This window comes from Balaenoptera borealis (assembly GCF_965194805.1).
Source record: "Balaenoptera borealis genome assembly, chromosome: 1".
Lineage (NCBI taxonomy): Eukaryota > Metazoa > Chordata > Mammalia > Artiodactyla > Balaenopteridae > Balaenoptera > Balaenoptera borealis.
The window spans coordinates 747,968-766,354 of record NC_138860.1 but is presented as its reverse complement, the minus strand read 5'-3'; the positions used below and the strand labels follow the sequence as shown (position 1 = coordinate 766,354).

Genomic DNA, 18,387 nt, shown 5'->3' with positions numbered 1-18,387 from the left:
AGAAAACTACTGCGACCTAATACAACTGTGTCCACTTCTGCATTTCAAAAACAGGACTTTGAAGCATACTTTACACTTAAGTGCATATGCTTTACTGTATGTGCAGTGAGTGATACAAGTGTATGGACCTATAGAACAAGCCAGAAGAGATATAGAAATTCCCATCCCTCCCTCTCACGCTGTGCTGCTTCACCTCTTCAGAGGTGACAAGAGAATGCCCACAGGGGCTTGGAGTCCTGGGGAGACATACGACGTGGAAGGCCGTGCCGTGTGTGTGTGTGTGATGGGGGAGGTGAGGTAGGGGAGATGAGGGTTGGGGGACAGAGGGCATGTCGTCAGAGCTTGGCCACCCTGCTGCGGTAGAGTGGGGGTGCGGTACCTTGTTGAGCATGCAGATTCCTAGGCCCCACCTCAGACGGGAACCCAGGAACCTGCAGGTTTAACAAGCGCCCTTGGTGTCCCCTGGACTAGAAAAGCACCCACCTACGGCAGACGCACAGTAGTGACAGTATAAAAATTCTCCATTTACTCGCAATATATACACATATCAAGTCATTATGTTGTGCACCTGAAACTAATAGAATGTTGCCTATTGTATATCAATAAAAATAAATTAAAAAAAAGAAAAGCAGAAGGAAAGAAAGAAAGAAAAAAAAGCAGGTTTTATGCAAGTTGTTGACTAAGAAAAAGAAAATTTTCCTTTTAAGAAAGATCTAAGCCTAGGGGTGTGTTAATGTCCTCAGGTCACCGAGCAGCAGACAGTGTCTGGACAATCCCTCTAAAGGTCCAGTGCCAACTGCTGGCTCCCAGCCGGCCTCACCCCTGGCTCTCCAGGCCTCGGGCAGGGGATGGGGGGAACTGGAGAAGGGGTAGAAGGTAAGCAGGAGCCCCTCCCAGCTGGAAAGCCCTGCTCAGGAGTCTAAGAACAGCAGAGCATCAAGGCTGATTCCTCCCACCTGCTGGGCTAGACACGGACCAGAGTTCAAAGGAGGCTTGGATCAGACAGTCAGACGGCAAAGCCAGGAGCCAGCCGGGCAGGGCCTGCGTCCACAGTCTCAGGGCAGGGCTGGCAGCTCAGGCTTCTATCCCTGATCCACACCCGGGACACACAGCGGCCCCAGGGGAAGCTGAGTGGACAGACAGGCCAGAGGAAGCATGTGGATGCCACCGGCACCGGCCACAGCCCACATCCTGTGGTTCCCTTGCTTCCACATGTATCCAGCCTCCTGGGCCAGAGAGGAGGCTCCAGACATGCTGATCTCCTGCAGGTGCCCAGGGCACATGGTCCACTCACCAATGTCCAGCTGGTCCAGCACCGGCTGGAGCATCTCCTCCCCTGTGTGCAGTGGCCTCGGGCAGGGCTGCTGGCTGCATCTTCCTCACAAGATGCCAGCGGCTCAGGGTGGGTGCCTGTAAATGCCAATTCTTACCCCATCCAGAGGGGAAGCGAGGTCCATCCCCCACGAGGACACGGGGCACGAGGACTGTGCGGCTGAGCCCCCAGGTGGAGCCCACCACAGGGCGTGAGGGACGCGAGGCCCACTTCTCAGCCAGTCCTGCCTCCTGCCCGGGCAGGGAGGGGGACTCAGGGGTCCCGTAGCAGCCGTCCCTCAGATCACAGACACCGCGTCCTGCTTGGTGAGGAATCGGGGTGTTTAGGGGGGTCTCACTTGACTTTTGATTGGGATAAGAACACAGGCTAATGCAGAAAGCCCGGGCCACAGCTTAACACCTACAACATGTCTTTAGAAAGACGGGGAGGGTTTTCCAGGAACAGGAAACTGAGGAGGATCCAGCTGCAGAAAGGAGGCGGCCAGGACCCCGGGAGCTGGCGACACATCCTACCAGGGCCGCCTCAGTTCAGGCTGAGCAGGGGCCCCTGGGAATGTTCTCCTTCGGCCACGCTATGCTCAAGAGTCTGAGGGTAGGAGAGAGAGTTTCCAGCCTCTGCTTTTATATCCGCTCTTTTCTGCAGTCTCCGTGCTGGGCTGGACCCCGACTCGAGCATCTGGCAGTTTCCAGGCAGAGCTGTTTGCCAGGACCGCAGTGTCACAGAAGCTCGGCCTCGGTGCTGTTCTTGACAGGGGCCCCCAGAGTCCCAAGAGCTTCTCCCCCCAAGCAGAGCTCCCCTGACTCTGGGTTGGAGGAGGGGACCCCCAAGCACCCAGTCACCCAGGACAGAAGGCTCCGGGTCCACAGAGGCAGGTTTGTGCGGGTCTGGCCAGGGTGGTGAGGGGCCTCTCGGGTCCCCAGGCCGCGTGCGTGGGCGTGGCGCCCTCGGGCTGGCACTGCCCGCCTGGCCCCGCCCCGGGTGGAGGTAGGGGCGGGGGGTGGGGATCCGAGCAGGGCGTGGGGAGAGGAGGGGGGCCTGAGATTCTCCAGGAGTGTGACGCCTCTTAGTGCGTTACCTGGTCTGAAGCCCAGAGGCTGGGCTTCCTTTCCCGGCGCCCCTCCCCGCTTTAAGACCCTCGTTTTCTCTTCATGCGCTCAGGGCTTGAGCTCTCCAGAGGCAGGAACTAGAGAAAACCGACACCAAGCAGCACCCCCCCCCCCACCCCGCCCCGGCCTCCCCCCCCCTGTCTGCTGGGTCGGAGCGGCTGGGGAGGCTCAGAGCCCGGCGTGCTTCTAGCCCCGGGCCCCTCGGAGAGGGGTCTCCACGCCGCGACCCTGTGCCCCTACGCCCCGAGGGGCAGAGGACTAAGCTCAGGGCTGTGGGTTAACAGAGGCAGAGGCTCCGGAGTTAAGCCGGTCTGAAAGCTCGCCCACACGGTCCTCTTTCGGGGAGCTGCGCCCCTACTCTGGACACCTGTCGCGGTCCCCTGCAGTGCAGAAGAGTTAATCCAGATGAGGACTGCCCGGGGGTCACCGCGGAGGCAGGAGACTCACCCCTCCTGTCAGCTCTCCTCACTCCAGCGAGTCCGGAGCCGGGCGGACTCCCGCTTCTGGTCCTGCGCGCAGCCCGCTGGAGCTGGTCGAGTCGTCTACACCCGCAGCCGTTCAACAGTTTAGTTAGGAGCTCCCTCAGGACGGCCTCAGGGCCCTGGCAGGGGCTGGGCACGGGGTGGGATCACAGGTTCCCGAGAGGCGCCGGGACCCGGGGAGACACCCGGGCTCTTCGTTCCACGGAGGGACTTCGCGTCCCGGGCACCGACGGACGGCGGAGAGAGGGCCGCCGGGAACACCCCGGTCAGCTGGGCCGAGGCTCGGGCGCCTCTGACCTCGGGCCGGAGTGCAGAAGAGCCGGCTCAGAACTGGACAACCCGCGGGAGCCCGGCCACCCGGGGGCGGAGAGGTCCCGCAAGCTCCCGCCGCGGCGCCCGGGCTCCTCCGGCGCGTGCGCCCCACGCCACCCGCCTTTCCGCGCAGCCCGCAGTCGCTGCGGATGCCCGACGGCTCCCAGCCCCGCACCGCGGACTCCGGGAACCTCAAAGCAGACGCGCTACCCGCAGCGGCGCCCCCAGTCCAGGCGCCGGCTGCCTAGAGGGGCCTACCTCCCCGCAGCGGCCGCCTAGCCGCCCCCTACCCCGCGCTCTCGCGCTGCCCGCCCACACGAGGCCCCCTCGCCCCGCTACTGGGCGGCCGCTTATGCAAGAGCTCCGCCCCCCCCCCCCCCCCCCGGTCATTGGGCAGGTTGTAGCCCAAGGGAGGGAAAGCCGCGAGCGTCGAGTCCTTCTGGCCAGCTCGACCCGCTTCCCCGGTGGCCTGTGTGCCGGGCTGAGAGCTTGAAGCGCTGGGCAGAGCCTTCGTTCCGTTTTTATCTTAGGGTAACACCGCAGACCTGTCGAAAAAGTGCGTAACCGGAGGGTGGTGCAGACTTGAGGTGCGCAACCACCAGAGAGGGAGAGATCCTGTGATGAGAACCAGGCGCGGGGAGGTTCGAAGGCGGGGCAGAATGCGGCTGGGGGAGGGGTGCCAGACAGGTGTGGGGAGAGCGAGCATCGCAGGTGCAGGTGACTGAAACTTACCTGCCCTTGGGGGCTTCCCTGGTGGCGCAGTGGTTAAGAATCCGCCTGTCAATGCAGGGGACGTGGGTTCGAGCCCTTGTCCGTCATGATTCCCACATGCCGCGGAGCAACTATGCCCCTGTGCCAGAACTACTGAGCCTGCGCTCTAGAGCCCGTGAGGCACAACTACTGAAGCCCGCGCACCACAACTACTGAGCCCGTGTGCCACAACTACTGAAGCCCGGGCGCCTAGAGCCCTGCTTGGCAACATGAGAAGCCACCGCAATGAGAAGCCCCTGCACAGCAACGAAGGGTAGCCCCCGCTCGCCACAGCTAGAGAAAGCCCCTGCGCAGCAACGAAGACCCAACGCGGCCAAAAATAAATTAAATAAATAAATAAATTAAAAAAAAAAAACGTACCTGCCCTTTGACTGGGGCCCCTGCTCCAGTTCAGGTGACTTCAGTCCCCCAAAGAGCGAGGGGTCCAGGCTGCCTGAAGCTGATGAAAGAGGACTTGTGGCTGAAGATGGAAAGGGCCTTGGATGCTAGTCTGGAGAGTATGCACATCACTGCACCGGCGATGGGGCGCTATTGAGGTTTTTGGGTTTTTTTCTGGCTGCGGCCGTGCTGCATGTGGGATCATAGTCCCCTGACCAGGGATTGAACCCTTGCCCTCTGCATCCGAAGCGCGGTGTCTTAACCGCTGGATCGCCAGGGAAGTCCCCATTGAGGGGTTTTGATCAGAGAAGCATTTTAGACAGTACACAGATGTACTTTTTTTCCCCCCCAGTAGTGGTTTTGTATTTTTCCATGATGAAGGCCATACACACATTTTCCCTCTCCCCAAGCTGGCAGCTGAGGGACCTCTGAGATGAGGTTTTACTTCTAAATACCTAAGTGTAACTCGCTGGTCCATCTTCTCGTGTGAGAGGCTGGCTGTCGTCTGGTTTTATAAGATGATTGGGGCCCCGCAATGATACCCTCACTATTGTGCAGCGCCATCCAAAGGACCTCACGCACCTGTCATCTCCTGTGGACAGGTGACTGCACCCAGTGTATGTGGGTCGGGCTTGGAGGCTTGGATTCTTGCCTTGGAAAACCTGCAGCGGTAATGACTTCCTGCTGGTAGAGCTCAGGAAGACAAAGTTAGGGTCACCCACCAGTGCCCCTGGATTCCTGCACCTGTTTACCCACAAGACACTAGCCATGTCATTTGAAAGTATCCTGAAATATTTTACAACTAAATGCCCAGGCTTCCCTGGTGGCGCAGTGGTTAAGAATCCACCTGCCAATGCAGGGGACACGGGTTAGAGCCCTGGTCTGGGAAGATCCCACGTGCCACGAAGCAACTAAGCCCATGCACCACGACTACTGAGCCTGTGCTCTAGAGCCCACGAGCCACAACTACTGAGCCCACGTGCCGCAACTACTGAGCCCGTGCACCACAACTACTGAGCCTGAGCTCTAGAGCCCTCAAGCCACAACTACTGAGCCCACGTGCCACAACTACTGAAGCCTGCGCGCCCAGAGCCCGTGCTCCGCAACAAGAGAAGCCACCGCAATGAGAAGCCCACGCACCGCAACGAAGAGTAGCCCCCGCTCGCCGCAACTAGAGAAAGCCCGCGTGTAGCAACGAAGACCCAACGCAGCCAAAAATAAATAAATTAATTAATTTTAAAAAAATCCCAAAAAACCTAAATGCCCAAGTGTCTCAGGTGGCTTAAGTCCAGGGTGACCAGCTGAACCTGGAACTCTGAAAAGTGTCCTTTGGTCTCAACTGTGGGGTTTTCTGAGGCTGCCCACTCTAAAGTGAATGTTCTGGTCAAGGGATAAGGGGAGAATGTGTGGGTGGACATTCAAGTGAGTGCTTTGAAACCTCGTGTGTACAAAGCTCAGATGTGTAACCTATTGCCTGTCACTGCGTTGAACCAAACAATTTGCACGGGGTGGCCTGCTGAAGGTGGGCACTTCAACGATCAGAGTGAAGCTGCCTGGCCATGAACCCAACACCATCGTCTCTCCCTTTGCCTCTTTGGCATTCATGCCACCCGCTGGCAGAGTCACCCGGTTAAAGTCCTTCCATCCCCCTACTGGATAGAGCCCCTCTGACCCAGGGATTGTAAATACATTTGAAACAGTGACATCCTCAGTGTTACTTGTGGAAATGACACCGGCCCCTTGACACTATGCTTCTTTACATCACACCAATTAAAATTAGTCCTTTTTACAAGGTACTTGGATTTATTTCTATTATCTAGACTATTTCCAAGTTTAGATTTTTATTTCTGACTTTTCCTCCTCCTTTTCTCTATATCTCCTGTTAACCTCAAAAATAAAAGAGGCAGTTATTTTACCAGCAAAATGGGTTTATTTAGGAATGGCAGAGAATTTCGACTTGGGACAGGCAAGCTGTGGTGAATCACAGGTAAGTTGGGACAGCGCAGAGGGACGTGCTTTCACCAGGTTTAGGAGCTTGGGGACATGTGTTCTGAACAGGACACAGTGGAAAAACAGGAGTCCAAGGTTGTGAGGGCTTCTCATTGGCTGCCAGGGGTGGTCAGAGTGGGACCACCACTGGGCAGGGAGGGATTTTCCTTCCCTTTTTTTAAGCAGGAGATAAACTGCCTATGTGAAAAATGCACTCCCTTGTACCAGAGGGAAAAAAGCGACATCTTATCTTCCCTCTTCCTGCTGGTGATGCAGGCACGGGCGTGAAAGGCCCCCCCTTCCGGCCTCCCCACTCCATGTAAGATGGGGTTCCTTGATTTCTTCTCACACCCCACACTCATCTCAGCTTCAGGAATTCAAAATACTCCCAAGGTTGGAGGGGAAGGCCCACGGTCAACTCTAGTTTTCAAGCCATCTGAAGAATCCTGACAAGTCTGCATCCTTTTCCTGTCGGCACCCCGTCCCCATGCTCCCCCATCACGTAGCAACAAAATGACATGTAACTGAAATGACAAACACGGTGAGCCCGGGCAGGGGAGGGGCAAAGGAAGAGGGAGAGTCTTTGTGGGAACAAGATTATCCTCTTGGTGAACAATCAAGGTACCAGGGAGACACCAGGGCCATGCCCAGGCTCATCATTCTTGAGCCAGTGACAAGGCTGTGCAGGTGGTTCCTGCTTTCGAATGACTGAATTGCTTACAAAAGTGGGCTCTGTATAGGACCATTAGTTACTTTCTTTTAAAAACCTTTTTATTATGAAAATATAACATGTGTTCAGAAAAGTGCACAAAAGATGTACAGCTTAAGTTATGACATAACCACTATGCAGATATTTAAAAACTAGAACATTACCAACCTTGCAGAAGCCCTCCTGACCCTGCCCTTCCAGATCATGACCCCCACCTTTGTCATAAATCAAGTATCCATCTGCATGGTGCTGTTTCTGAGAGATTTTGTTTTACACTTGTGACAAACTATGATGTCTCTCCAACAGAGAAATTCTCCCATCTGGTTTTTCTCCATGACCGTCTTGGCTAGTCTTAGTCCTCTGCACTTACATATAACTTTTATTTTATTTTATTACTTTATTTAAAAAAATATTTATCTATTTATTTGGCTGTGCCAGGTCTTAGTTGCAGCACTCGGGATCTCCAATGCTGAGTGTGGGATCTTTAGTTGCGGCATGCATGTGGGATCTAGTTCCCTGACCCGGGATCGAACCTGGGTCCCCTGCATTGGGAGCTCGGAGTCTTAGCCACTGGATCACCAGGGAAGTCCCCTTACATATAACTTTTAGAATCAGTTTGTTGAATTTCACACACACAAAACCTGTTGGGTTTTTGATTGGGATTTTATTAAATTTATATACATCAGTTTGGGGAAAAGTCAACATCTTTACAATTAGTCATGAGTTGGCAAAATTTTTCTTTAAGGACCAGATAAATATTTTAGGCTTTGTGGGCTAAGAGGCAAAACTGAGAATTTTATGTAGGCAAAAACCATCCTTAACTCACAGGCTCCTGAATCTCAATAAATCAGATGTCAGCTTGAATGGATCTGGGCTGTGGTTTTCTGGCCCCGTGAATTTGCTTGTTTTCCTTTCACTTCTCTCGGTAACGCTGTATGAGGTTTTGCGTTGCGGGCTTGCAAATCTACTGCCAGCTCCCAGTTTCCTAGTTCTCTCTCCAGCTGTGTCTAATCTTCTATTAAAACCTTCCAGTGAATTCTCACTTTTGGTTTTGGATTTTTTTAGATTCTAGAATTCATTTTTTTTTTTTCTCACATGTCTGGTATCTCCTTTACAGAGTAAGCAGTTATTTTACCGTCTACATCTGAAAGCTCCTGTTTCCCCAGCCTCAGTGGGCCTGTTCCCACGGTCTTTTGTTTTACTGCTTTTATCATCTTGTCTCATACGCTTGGTTACATTTTATTATATTCAGGATATTGTAGTAGCAAAATAGTTTGCAGAAAGAATTTGAAGTTTCGGATGGTGACATTTTCCTCTAGAGAGGGTTTTTGTTTGCTCATGCCAAAGGCCTGGGGCAACGACCACTTGGGATCACCTTAATCCAATGTCAAGGGCTGAGATTTTGAGGCTGTGCTGCAATCCGTCTTAGAAACTTTCTACTCCCCGCCCTGCTTCGCCCTGCTTCCGGGGGCAAAGGACCGAGGGCCCCAACCCGAAGTGAGGGCCGGCCGCCTGGTCCACACCCTGTGACAGGCCCTGTCCCTGCCTTCTGCGAGGCCGTCAGGACCACCCATCACCCTCCGAGCTGCCTCCTCTAAGTTGGGAAACGCCCCCAGGAGGAGAGCGTCCATCACACTAAGCCCACCGCCCGGGGCCTCCATCTTCTCCGTGGTCCCGATCCAGTAATTCTCCAAACTCGTGTTAGCGCCCTGATGCCTACGGACTTTTAAAGTATGTATCCAGCCTTTGGAGCTGCCCTCACTGGGATGGTCAGTCCACCAGTACTGGGAGCACAAGTCCTCATAGTCACACGGCGGAGTTACTGAGGAGCTTCATACAGTGCGCTGACAGCAGTAAAGTGTCAGTACACCGCTATCCATCTTTAATTCTGTGTCAAAACAGGAAGGCCCTGGAAAAACCAACTGCTCCCCCACTGCAGCTGCAGCCTCGATACTCACAGCCGCGGTCGTGGGCTCCCCCTCGTGCCCCAGCGCACACAGCGACCTGACTCGCAAGGGTTTCCCCAGAGCCCACCATGTGTGGGGGGCAGGGAGACGACCCTCATTCCACGACAGACACCGAGGGGCTGATTCGTCAGCCGACAGACCCCAGGGTAAATCCTAAGGCGCAGGTTTCAGCCCTCCTCTCTGTTTCCAATTATACATTCTTCCCAAGGACGTGCAAGAATCTAATTGTCACTGTTTAAATGCCTTTATTTCTTTCAAATCAAGCTGAAAAGGCAGAATAACTCGATATTTTGGCTATTGGAGGAACAAAGTTTGGGAAATCTCAAGAAACGAAACACAAATGACCAGTAAATATATAAAAATTTCATTAGAAATAAAATAAATGCAAATTAAAACAATGAGACACTATTTTTCCTATGAAAGTAGCAACATATTCATTTCAGATAATAAATACCCAGTGTTAGGAACTGCTGGGGAGGAGGGTAAAGCCGCACAGCTGTTCCGAGGTGTGTGCGTCAGTCAGCAGAGCCGTGAAGACGCACACACCCTGCAAGCCCGCTGCTGCTGACGCAGCCGGGGAAACAGTACAAAAGCCTGGACAGATTCAGCTACAAGGTTGCACCTTATATCACATGGTTTAGGAGAGGCTGGAGACAATCTAACAGTGGACTGTAAAATAAATTACAGTACAGAAATACAACGGCGGAGATGGACATCACCTATGTGGTAAGTATTTTGTTAAATGGAAAAAGCAAGTTATGAGAGTACTACACGATCTCATATTTGTTTTAAAAACCCTACGTTTATTTATACAGTACATATAGAAAAACACTGAGAAGAACATACACCGCATCACCGTCTGCAATCTCTGCATGGTGAAAATATGAATGATTAAAAACACTTTTATACCTACTTTTTATTGGAGTATAATTGCTTTACAGTGGTGTGTTAGTTTCTGCCCTACAACAAAGTGAATCAGCTATACATATACACATATCCCCATATACCTACTTTTGTATTTATCTGCAATGAATGTGTACTATTTCTGTGATTAAAAAAGGAAAGAAAAGTCAAAGTCTAATTTAAAAAACGCTTTGCCCAGGTTTTGGCTCATGATATGAGGGGCCACATGTCCCCAGAGGCATCTACGTGGTTTTGTGCCTTCTGACCTGAGTGGATATTCTCACAGGTTTTCTGCAAATGCCATAATCATGGACATCTGACCATCCGTCTAGAAAACCGTTCTCTCACTTTCTACCAGAGCTTGTGAGGCTACGGCCGGGGACGGAAGCCACCTTTCTAGGGGAGGAGGTTGGTGGCAAAACTGTGCCCAAGGCCCGCACTTTAGTTGGGGGGCCCTTAGACCACGTTCTGGGGAGAAGGAGGGAGGAAGCAACTGGAAAACAGGCCCGAAGGAATGTCTGTAAGGTCTCCACTTAGTCCTCATTTCCATTCTAGGTCTCCTGAGCCTTAGAGGCATGGAAGATGGGAGGATACCTGGAACCTGGTCTCACAGACTCCTTCTGAGATGGTGAGTCGTTTCAGAAGAGAAATGACAGAACTGAGAATCGTACTGAACATCAAACTGTCAGAGCAACCCCACAGCTACAAAGAGCGGCATCTGAATGGAAAGTCTGTATTCTGGGTTAGTCTAGAGATTCCAACTGAATCAGAAATCTGTGAGGACCACGCCCAGTGCATACAGTAATGATGACACCATCCACTTAAGAAGTCTGTGCTAGGAGCAAAGAGAGAGTTATATGAGAGTTATATGAGTCCAGGTAAGACAAACCAATGAACTCACGTATGATGTGGCAAAGGCCCGCCCCCTACGTCCCACACTCTCCGCTGACTCCAGGAGATCTTGGGAACACAGCCAGGGCTGAGTTTTCCTTGGGGTAGCTGACAGATGGGGTTGGAAATCTGACTTTCAGCTTACAGGCTATATATAGCAGTGCGGAGCTAATACAAAGAAAAACTACATCAAGATTTGAAGGGAAGAGTGGCCACACCCACCTTGACAATAAAGTCACTGTCAGCCTAGAGGAGAGGCCCCCAAACGTGGTCTTAGAGGCATGTCCAAAGGAATGTATTTCTGATTAGTGGTTTAAATACTGCAGTTTGGAAATGCTTTACTTTTAGAAAGAATAAATTACTGTAAAGTTAGCCACACAGACGTTCGTGCACTTTCCTGAATGAGAAAAAGGCGGGTTTCAACCGTCAGCACCATCATGAGCACCATCTGTCACGTGTCATCATGGCTAAAAGGTTGCATAACCGCTCTCTGAGGGTAAGGAACAGGGAGCCCCAGGGTTCAGGAGAGCAGCAGGCCGGGAGGGGAGCAGATCTGTGGAAGCACCCCGTGTCCTAAACCCGGGGGCAAAGGGAGCTGAGGAAAGGCGGTAATGCATGTGAACTAAGCAGGAGGCCGGCGCTGAGGCCGTGAGGAAGCACGTGGACGCGTGCTGGACGGGGCGGGCTGACACTCGTGACTGACGTTAGTGCAGAGAAGGCGACTCGGCCGTCCTTGTGGGGAGTAGCTTTTATAGTGGGGGTGGAGCTGAGTCCCCTCCCCTCAGTCACTCATGGGAAACCCGTTCCAAGGCCACATAGAAACTGTTCTTGTCGTCCAGGCAGTGCCAGCCGATGGGGCCGATCTCGCAGTCTGCGCAGACCAGGAACTTGATGTTGCCCACGTCCTTGGTGAAGCCCACGTTCTCGAAAGTGAACATGTCCTCCACCAGCCAGTGCTCCTGCAGAAGGTCGCCCTCAGGACTGCCGCCGTCGGCCAGCGCCGGCTTCTTCCTCATGGGCGGGAGGCAGAGCTGCGTGGAGAGAACACAGCAGAGCCCTGCTCACTCCGCACGGCCCCCGAAGCTCCCACAGTCCAGGCGCCCGGCAGTAAGCCCCAGGCCAGGATGCGCCCGCCACCCCCGTCCACGCCAGCCTCTCCGGAGAAGGCGGAGAGGCGCTGCCAGGTTGCCGTGGTAACCGGGACCGCCCTGCGCCCACAGGGCCGGCCTGCTCCTCCTCTCCCCCTCCTCGGGCTCCTCCTCCCCGACTCCTAATGGGGCCAGTCTGCTCCGCCCCCGGAGCCTGCAGGGCCAGCTCCTCCCCGACACTCGGCTCACGCATGGCCTCCTCAGGGTCTCCCCCAACCGGACAACCTGGACGAGCTTCCCATGCTGCCCACTGCGTTTGTGTTTTTTAAAGTGGCTCAACTGAGGCGTAACTGACGCACACTGCACAGACCCGAAGCGGACAATCCGACACATTCTGGCACACGTTTACTGCACGCCAACGAGGCTTTACCATGATCACGATGACGAGCATGTGCATCACCCCCGAAGCTTCCTTATGCTGCGCCACTTCTTACTCACCGTTTCTGAAATCATCTTATCAGTTCACTGCCTCAGTTATCTACCAGGGGGCTCCCTCCACCAGCTCACTTTTCCTGTTCATTACCACATCCCCAGTGCCTGGAACGGCAAGTGACACAGAGCAGAACGCCAACATTTGGGACAAGAGTAAACACAGGATGTCTGGCTGCACGCTATTCCATCACTGTTGTTACGAAGATACTGGGTTTACCTCATAAAAGGAACATTAAAAAGGAAAATCTAGCTCTAGAATTTGGAATATTATCTCTAGGACCCTTGCATCTCCCATTCATGAGGAGAAAGCACGCGCACACACGCACGCACGCACGCAATCCCTTTGACTTCTTCCACATGGTCAGCTGACGCCTCAGCTGCCCCCGACTGCAGAACACGTCAGCCAAGCGCCTTCCCTGCTCCTCACTACGGCTGCCGCCAACGCACGGAGTATTTCCCACCCCATGATTCACTTCTAACGCACCCCCAAACTCTAATAAAATAGGATGGCCTTAGTGTGCTAGCCTGGCATTGGCAATCAGGACAAAAGCAAACAATTTAAGAAGTTTTTAAAAAATTAGACTGACATCAATCCAAAACAGGTAAACGCTCTGGTGGGGATGAGAATGTCAGGAAGTCCACAAGAGCTGCCAAGGTGTGAAAAACCCTGGAGCCTGCACTTCTGAACTCCAGGCCTGCTGACGCTGGTAGGGTATCCCTGGCAGGGAGGAGGGAGCTCTGATCCAGAACATTCCCCCTCCCTGTCCCCCAAGCACTGGGCTTGTTAAAACACATCTGTGCATTTCCCTTTGCTGTGTCACCTGAGACTTCATCTGAGGACATCAAAAAATATGATAGTCCTTCTTCCTGTTATATTGTCATTCCAGCCACTCTTTTTGCCTCATCTGATGGTTAAATGAGTCCCTAACGCTTTGTTTTACCCTGAGTGAAAATGGGAACAGGCAGAGGCAAAGAGAGGTAGGAATCAAAATTCAGGAACCAGAAAACCTGAATTCCAGTCCTAAGAGTTATTTTCTGTGGGCCTAAACGTCCCTAGGTACATTTCCAGCCTACCTCCTATATTGTCGGTGTGAAATCACATCTTAACTAAATGCAAGAGGAGTGAAATGTGAGGGGAGAAAATCGAAGACTACATAAGCATTAGCCCTCGGGACATGTCTAGCAAAGGAGCACGAGTCTCCCTCACATCGTCCCCGTTTGCAGTGCATAAGGCCACCTCTGCTGTCTCCCATTTGATTAGTGACTAAAGGGCAATACTACTACTAGCCATCCATTCAAGGGGTCAGTCACACTGGGTCTTGTTCCCTCTCTTCCTCAACATTCCCATTTTTACTGAAATCCTGTTAAGTCAGACCCATGTATGTGCACTTGCCTGTGTATCTGTGCCTGGATCTCAACAAAGTAGAGGACAACACTAGGGTCTCGCTGTGGGATGTAACACGTGGGACACAATGAGGCTTTCTGGATAGACTACTGGGGTGGAAATCTAGAAATTAATACCTAATTTGAGGTGGCCAACTCGGTTGTTAGGGGGCCAAAGTCGCCAGATCCCTGACGAGGTGGGTTAACTATGCGGCCAGGGCCCCGGCCAGCACCCCTGACCCTGGACAGGTTTCCGAGATGCATCGAACACCACGACTCTGAGATTCTGCTGATGTCTCGGTGAAACCTCTTTTGCTTTCTTCAAGAACCATTAACAGTACCCTTTAAAAAATAAAATACGTTCTTTCTCTTTGTAAAAATACATTCTCATTATAGAGAACTGGGCAAGCATGCTGCACTACAGATGAGAATAAAAACTGTTACAGTACAAAGTAAACTTCTGTTCACCTTTTTTGTGATTTTTTCCCCCTTCAGTGAGTACTTGTGGTGGTTTTATTACTTTTTATTATTATTTTTTTAAAGATACTGCCATGGGGAAAGAACCCGTGATATATATATATATATATTTATTTATTTATTTATGGCTGCGTTGGGTCTTCGTTGCCGCGCGTGGTTTTCTCTAGTTGCAGTGAGTGGGGGCTACTCTTCGTTGGGGTGTGCGGGCTTCTCGTTGCAGTGGCTTCTCTTGTTGTGGAGCACGGGCTCTACGTGCACGGGCTTTAGTAGTTGCAGTGTGAGGGCTCAGTACTTGTGGCTCACGGGCTCTAGAGCGCAGGCTCAGTAGTTGTGGTGCAAGGGCTTAGTTGCTCCGCGGCACGTGGGATCTTCCTGGACCAGGGGTCAAACCTGTGTCTCCTGCATTGGCAGGTGGATTCTTAACCACTGCGCCACCAGGGAAGTCCCTTGTGGTGGTTTTAGAACCACACAAATGTCCACGAATTCTTTGACAACCTTTCCAAGATGTGGAGACTGTGCCTCTCCCCTTGAGCCTGGGCAGGCCAAGGTGGGAGGGACAGGCTAGCTTAGGGAAGGCTGGGCCACTTTTGCAGGTTGCTCTTCGAACAGTTGCTCTGGGAGCCCTGGTGACCCTGTAAGAACCATGGCTACCCTGAGGCCTCGTGGCAGATACCGGGAGGAGCAGCCCATCACAGCCTGTTCCAGGTGCCTGAATCCTCTCAGTCCACAGGCAGACACGGGAGTGAGTGAGCAAGCTTCTGAGATGAGCCCTCTAACCGCTGCCCCGTGAAAGACCATGAATGAGAACTGCCGAGCTGTAGCTGGGCCCTGCCAACCCCCAAATTTGTGAGCAAAATAAACGTTAATGTTTTAAGTCACTGTCTGGGGTGATTTTGTTATGCAGCAATAACTAGAACAACACTGCCTAACACACCTGAGGCATGTTCCATTTTGATTCCTGATTTTTTACTGTGATAAACTATACATAACATAAACTGTACCATTTAAATAATTTTTAAGTGGGCAATTTGATGCCATTAAGTACATTCACATTATTGTGCAACCATCACCACCATCCATCTACCCTTTTATAACCACACTTGCCAACACCCCTGACCCGCCCCCGCTTCCTAAACCCTGGCAATCACTAATCTGTTGACCATTTCTAAAATTCAAAAATGTCACATAAATGGAATGATACAACAGTAATCTTTTGGGACCAGCTTTCTTCACTCAGCGTAACTCCCTGGAGACTCATCCTCATCCAAGTTGTGGTGCCCGTGGTGTGGCATCATTCACCAGCAGAAGGCCCGCTGGGCTGTTTCTGGTTTTCAGCTCTTGGGAAGAAAGGTGCAGTGAACACTCGTGCACAGGTTTTGTGTGAACATGTTTTCATCCCGCCAGGGATAAAGGCCCGGAGAACACTTGCTGGGTCCTATGTTAGGTGCATGCTTAGTTTGAGAATAATGTCTCGGTTTGCTCGCATTCTCATCCAAACAGTGCTCTATCCTTTCTCTCCCACCAGCTCATCTTCCACCCCGCTCTCCTGCCCCAACTGCCCTCTCCCTCAAAAGGTAACAAAGCAACTATTCCCTTCTCTAACTCATCACCCTTTCCCTACATTCTCAAGCTCTTTGGTGTTTCTTTCCTCTGTGACTGTAATTTCCTCTGCCCCAGACTGCAGGTGAGATTTCACAAAGGACCGAGTCGGGGGTCTGAACATTTTATAAAGAAACCGTTCACAGGACTTAAAAAAAGAACACGTCAGGTGATCGATGGCGCCTGCGACACACGGATCCGCTCCGCCTGCTCTAACCCTTAGTCTCAGGGACTGAGAACTTCACTCCCTCATTTACTTAAATCCCAATGTCTGTGTCCTCCCTCACGCGCAGTCTCGGGGCAGCGGGCGCGGGACACGGGACGTGGGACACGGGATCTGTGCAGCGGTGTGAACGACACTCCTAGGGATTCACGACGTCGGCGGGGATCACAGACCCGGGAGCGAGCGAGCGCTCTGCGGGTTCGGGCCTCGCCCCCAGGACGGCCCCCGCGTCCCGTCCCTCCCTCCCGTGCCCACCCGCCCAGTCCCTACGAACCGCCCCCCAGTTTCCCCGCCCACTCCTCCCCGGGACCCCGCGCCCACTCCCGGGGCGGGGCGTGGCGGCGCAGTGGGAAGGAGGCTGTGGAACGTGACAGCGGGACGACGGGCACCGACACCTGAGCCTGAGGAAGGAACGCTCAGGCTCCCTAGAAAGTCGGTCTGCAGCGGCCCGGCGTCGGGACCCCGCGGTCGGCAAGCGCGGCCCCGGGGCTCCAGTGTCCGGGTCCAAGCCGAACGGGACCCGGTGTCGCCGCCCCCCACCCCCCCGCCGCGTCCCCTCACCTGCCGGCGGGAGAAGAGCGCCGTGCCCGGCTGCAGCACGCGGGAGCCACAGCGCTGGCACAGCACTGCCTTCCGGTTCCGGCCCTCAGCCGACACGAGCTCGCTCGGCGGCGCCGCGGGCTCCATGGCCTCCACCCCGGCCCTTGGCGGCGACACGCGTCTCAGGGCGACCTCTTCGCACTGCGCAGGCGCGGTCTCGGCGGCGCCGGCGGCGCTCCTTCAGCGCAGGCGCCGCTTCCCGGCCCTGGACGCCACTGCGCAGGCGCTGCCGGTCGCCGCCGCACAGGCGGCCGGGTGTCGGCGTGGCTTTGTGACAGGTTCCTCCTGGGACGTGACAGAGCTTCTGCCCAGGCTCACCTGGGCGCTGGGCTTCCCTTACACTGAGTGAAACCTGGGCCAGTCCAGGTGTGCGTTTAGTCCCGTGAACGACGGGGACGTCCTGGGGTCGGACCCCCATCAGCAAATCTCAGCCGCAGTGGCTCACAGGGGACGCGACCTACAGGGACACCTGCCTTGTGGGCGGAGACAGGCGCCTGGAAGCTTCAGTTGCTGCTCTCTGTTCTAATCATACTGACCACTAACTACGTGGCAAGACCCGGTGTTGACGCGCTTCCAGAAACGTCTCGAGTCCCAGTTTCCCTATGGGTCGGTCGTAGCGCAGTGAGGCGGTACAAGTCGGAAAGGCTACCTTCCAGCGCCCACGGGTCCAGGCATGGCCCTGGCGCCACTGCTGGGTCGTTACACTGTATCTCACCCTCACCGGTTCGTCTTCAGATGTCTAGCTTACTAGTTGCAGTGCGGCAGGCGCGGCCCTCCTGAGACGGCAGGGGAGGCAGATACGAACGGGAGCCAAGCCACCTGAGAACCGTCTCATCTACCCGCCACCCCCACCACCCCCCCCCCCGTCGGCGGCACGTTTTTCTTCTTCCTCTTTGTCCTTCATTAATTCAACATTTGCTGAGCAATTACAGAATATGCTACACCCTGAGGATACTATGACGATGGGCACTTTGTACTGGAGAACACAGTTTAAACAGGCAGACAGACCCAAACCCAAGGACATGTGATAAAGACAATCCAGGGAACAAAGTAAATGGAAGCACGGATCAGGAGTAATTCCATATGGGGAGTCAGAAAAGGTTTTACCTAGGTGACACTTGAATTGGGCATTAAAAGGTGACTAGGATTTTGCCGGGAGCGCAAGATTATTTCAGATAGAAGGAACAGTATAATATATCCACAAGGGTGAGAACAAATTTAGGAATGGTTAAGACCACTGTGGATGAAGCACATTATACCTGGGGGAAGTGAGGGTGGTAGAGGAGACAAAATCAGAAAGGTGCAGTGAGTCCAGATCACCATGGGAATTCAAACTTTATAACACGGACAATGAGAACCTATGGAATTTCAGGCCAGAAATAACTTTGGTATTTACTGCAAACGTGCTGTATGTTCGGTATTGTAATGGCCCTGTCGGTGCTTTAGAAAGATAAGTGACGACGAAAGGGAGGGGCTAGACTGGAAAGCGAGAGAAGGGTAGAGCTGAGGATATCAGGAGACTGTGCTCCATGAGTCTGGGCAAAAGATGAAGTCTGAGCTATGTGGTAGCAGAGGGAAAAAAATACAGGAATGGACTTGGAACAATTAAAGTAAATTCGTGTACAACCTAAAAACTAATCGGATGTCTGTATTGTGGTGGAGGTGACAGGTGACACAAGATGAA

At 53.3% G+C, this 18,387-nt stretch overlaps 1 protein-coding gene across 1 annotated transcript; it reads right to left on the bottom strand.

Annotated features, from left to right (window-relative positions):
- Positions 1-9,829: 9,829 nt before the first annotated feature.
- On the bottom strand, positions 9,830-16,886 carry RABIF (RAB interacting factor). The gene is made up of 2 exons (XM_082398154.1): positions 16,665-16,886; positions 9,830-11,872 (listed from the first exon to the last, which is right to left on the bottom strand). The coding sequence occupies exons 1-2, from the start codon at positions 16,788-16,790 to the stop codon at positions 11,627-11,629; spliced, it is 372 nt and encodes a 123-aa protein (XP_082254280.1). The 5' UTR covers positions 16,791-16,886; the 3' UTR covers positions 9,830-11,626.
- Between the last annotated feature and the right edge of the window lie 1,501 nt (positions 16,887-18,387).

Bases quoted from the DNA above. Each gene is read 5' to 3' on its own strand.
- RABIF (XM_082398154.1), bottom strand. From the start codon at position 16,790: ATGGAGCCCGCGGCGCCGCCGAGCGAGCTCGTGTCGGCTGAGGGCCGG. The intron at 11,873-16,664 runs GTGAGGGGACGC...CTCTCCACGCAG, and splicing joins CGCTCTTCTCCCGCCGGCAG to CTCTGCCTCCCGCCCATGAG.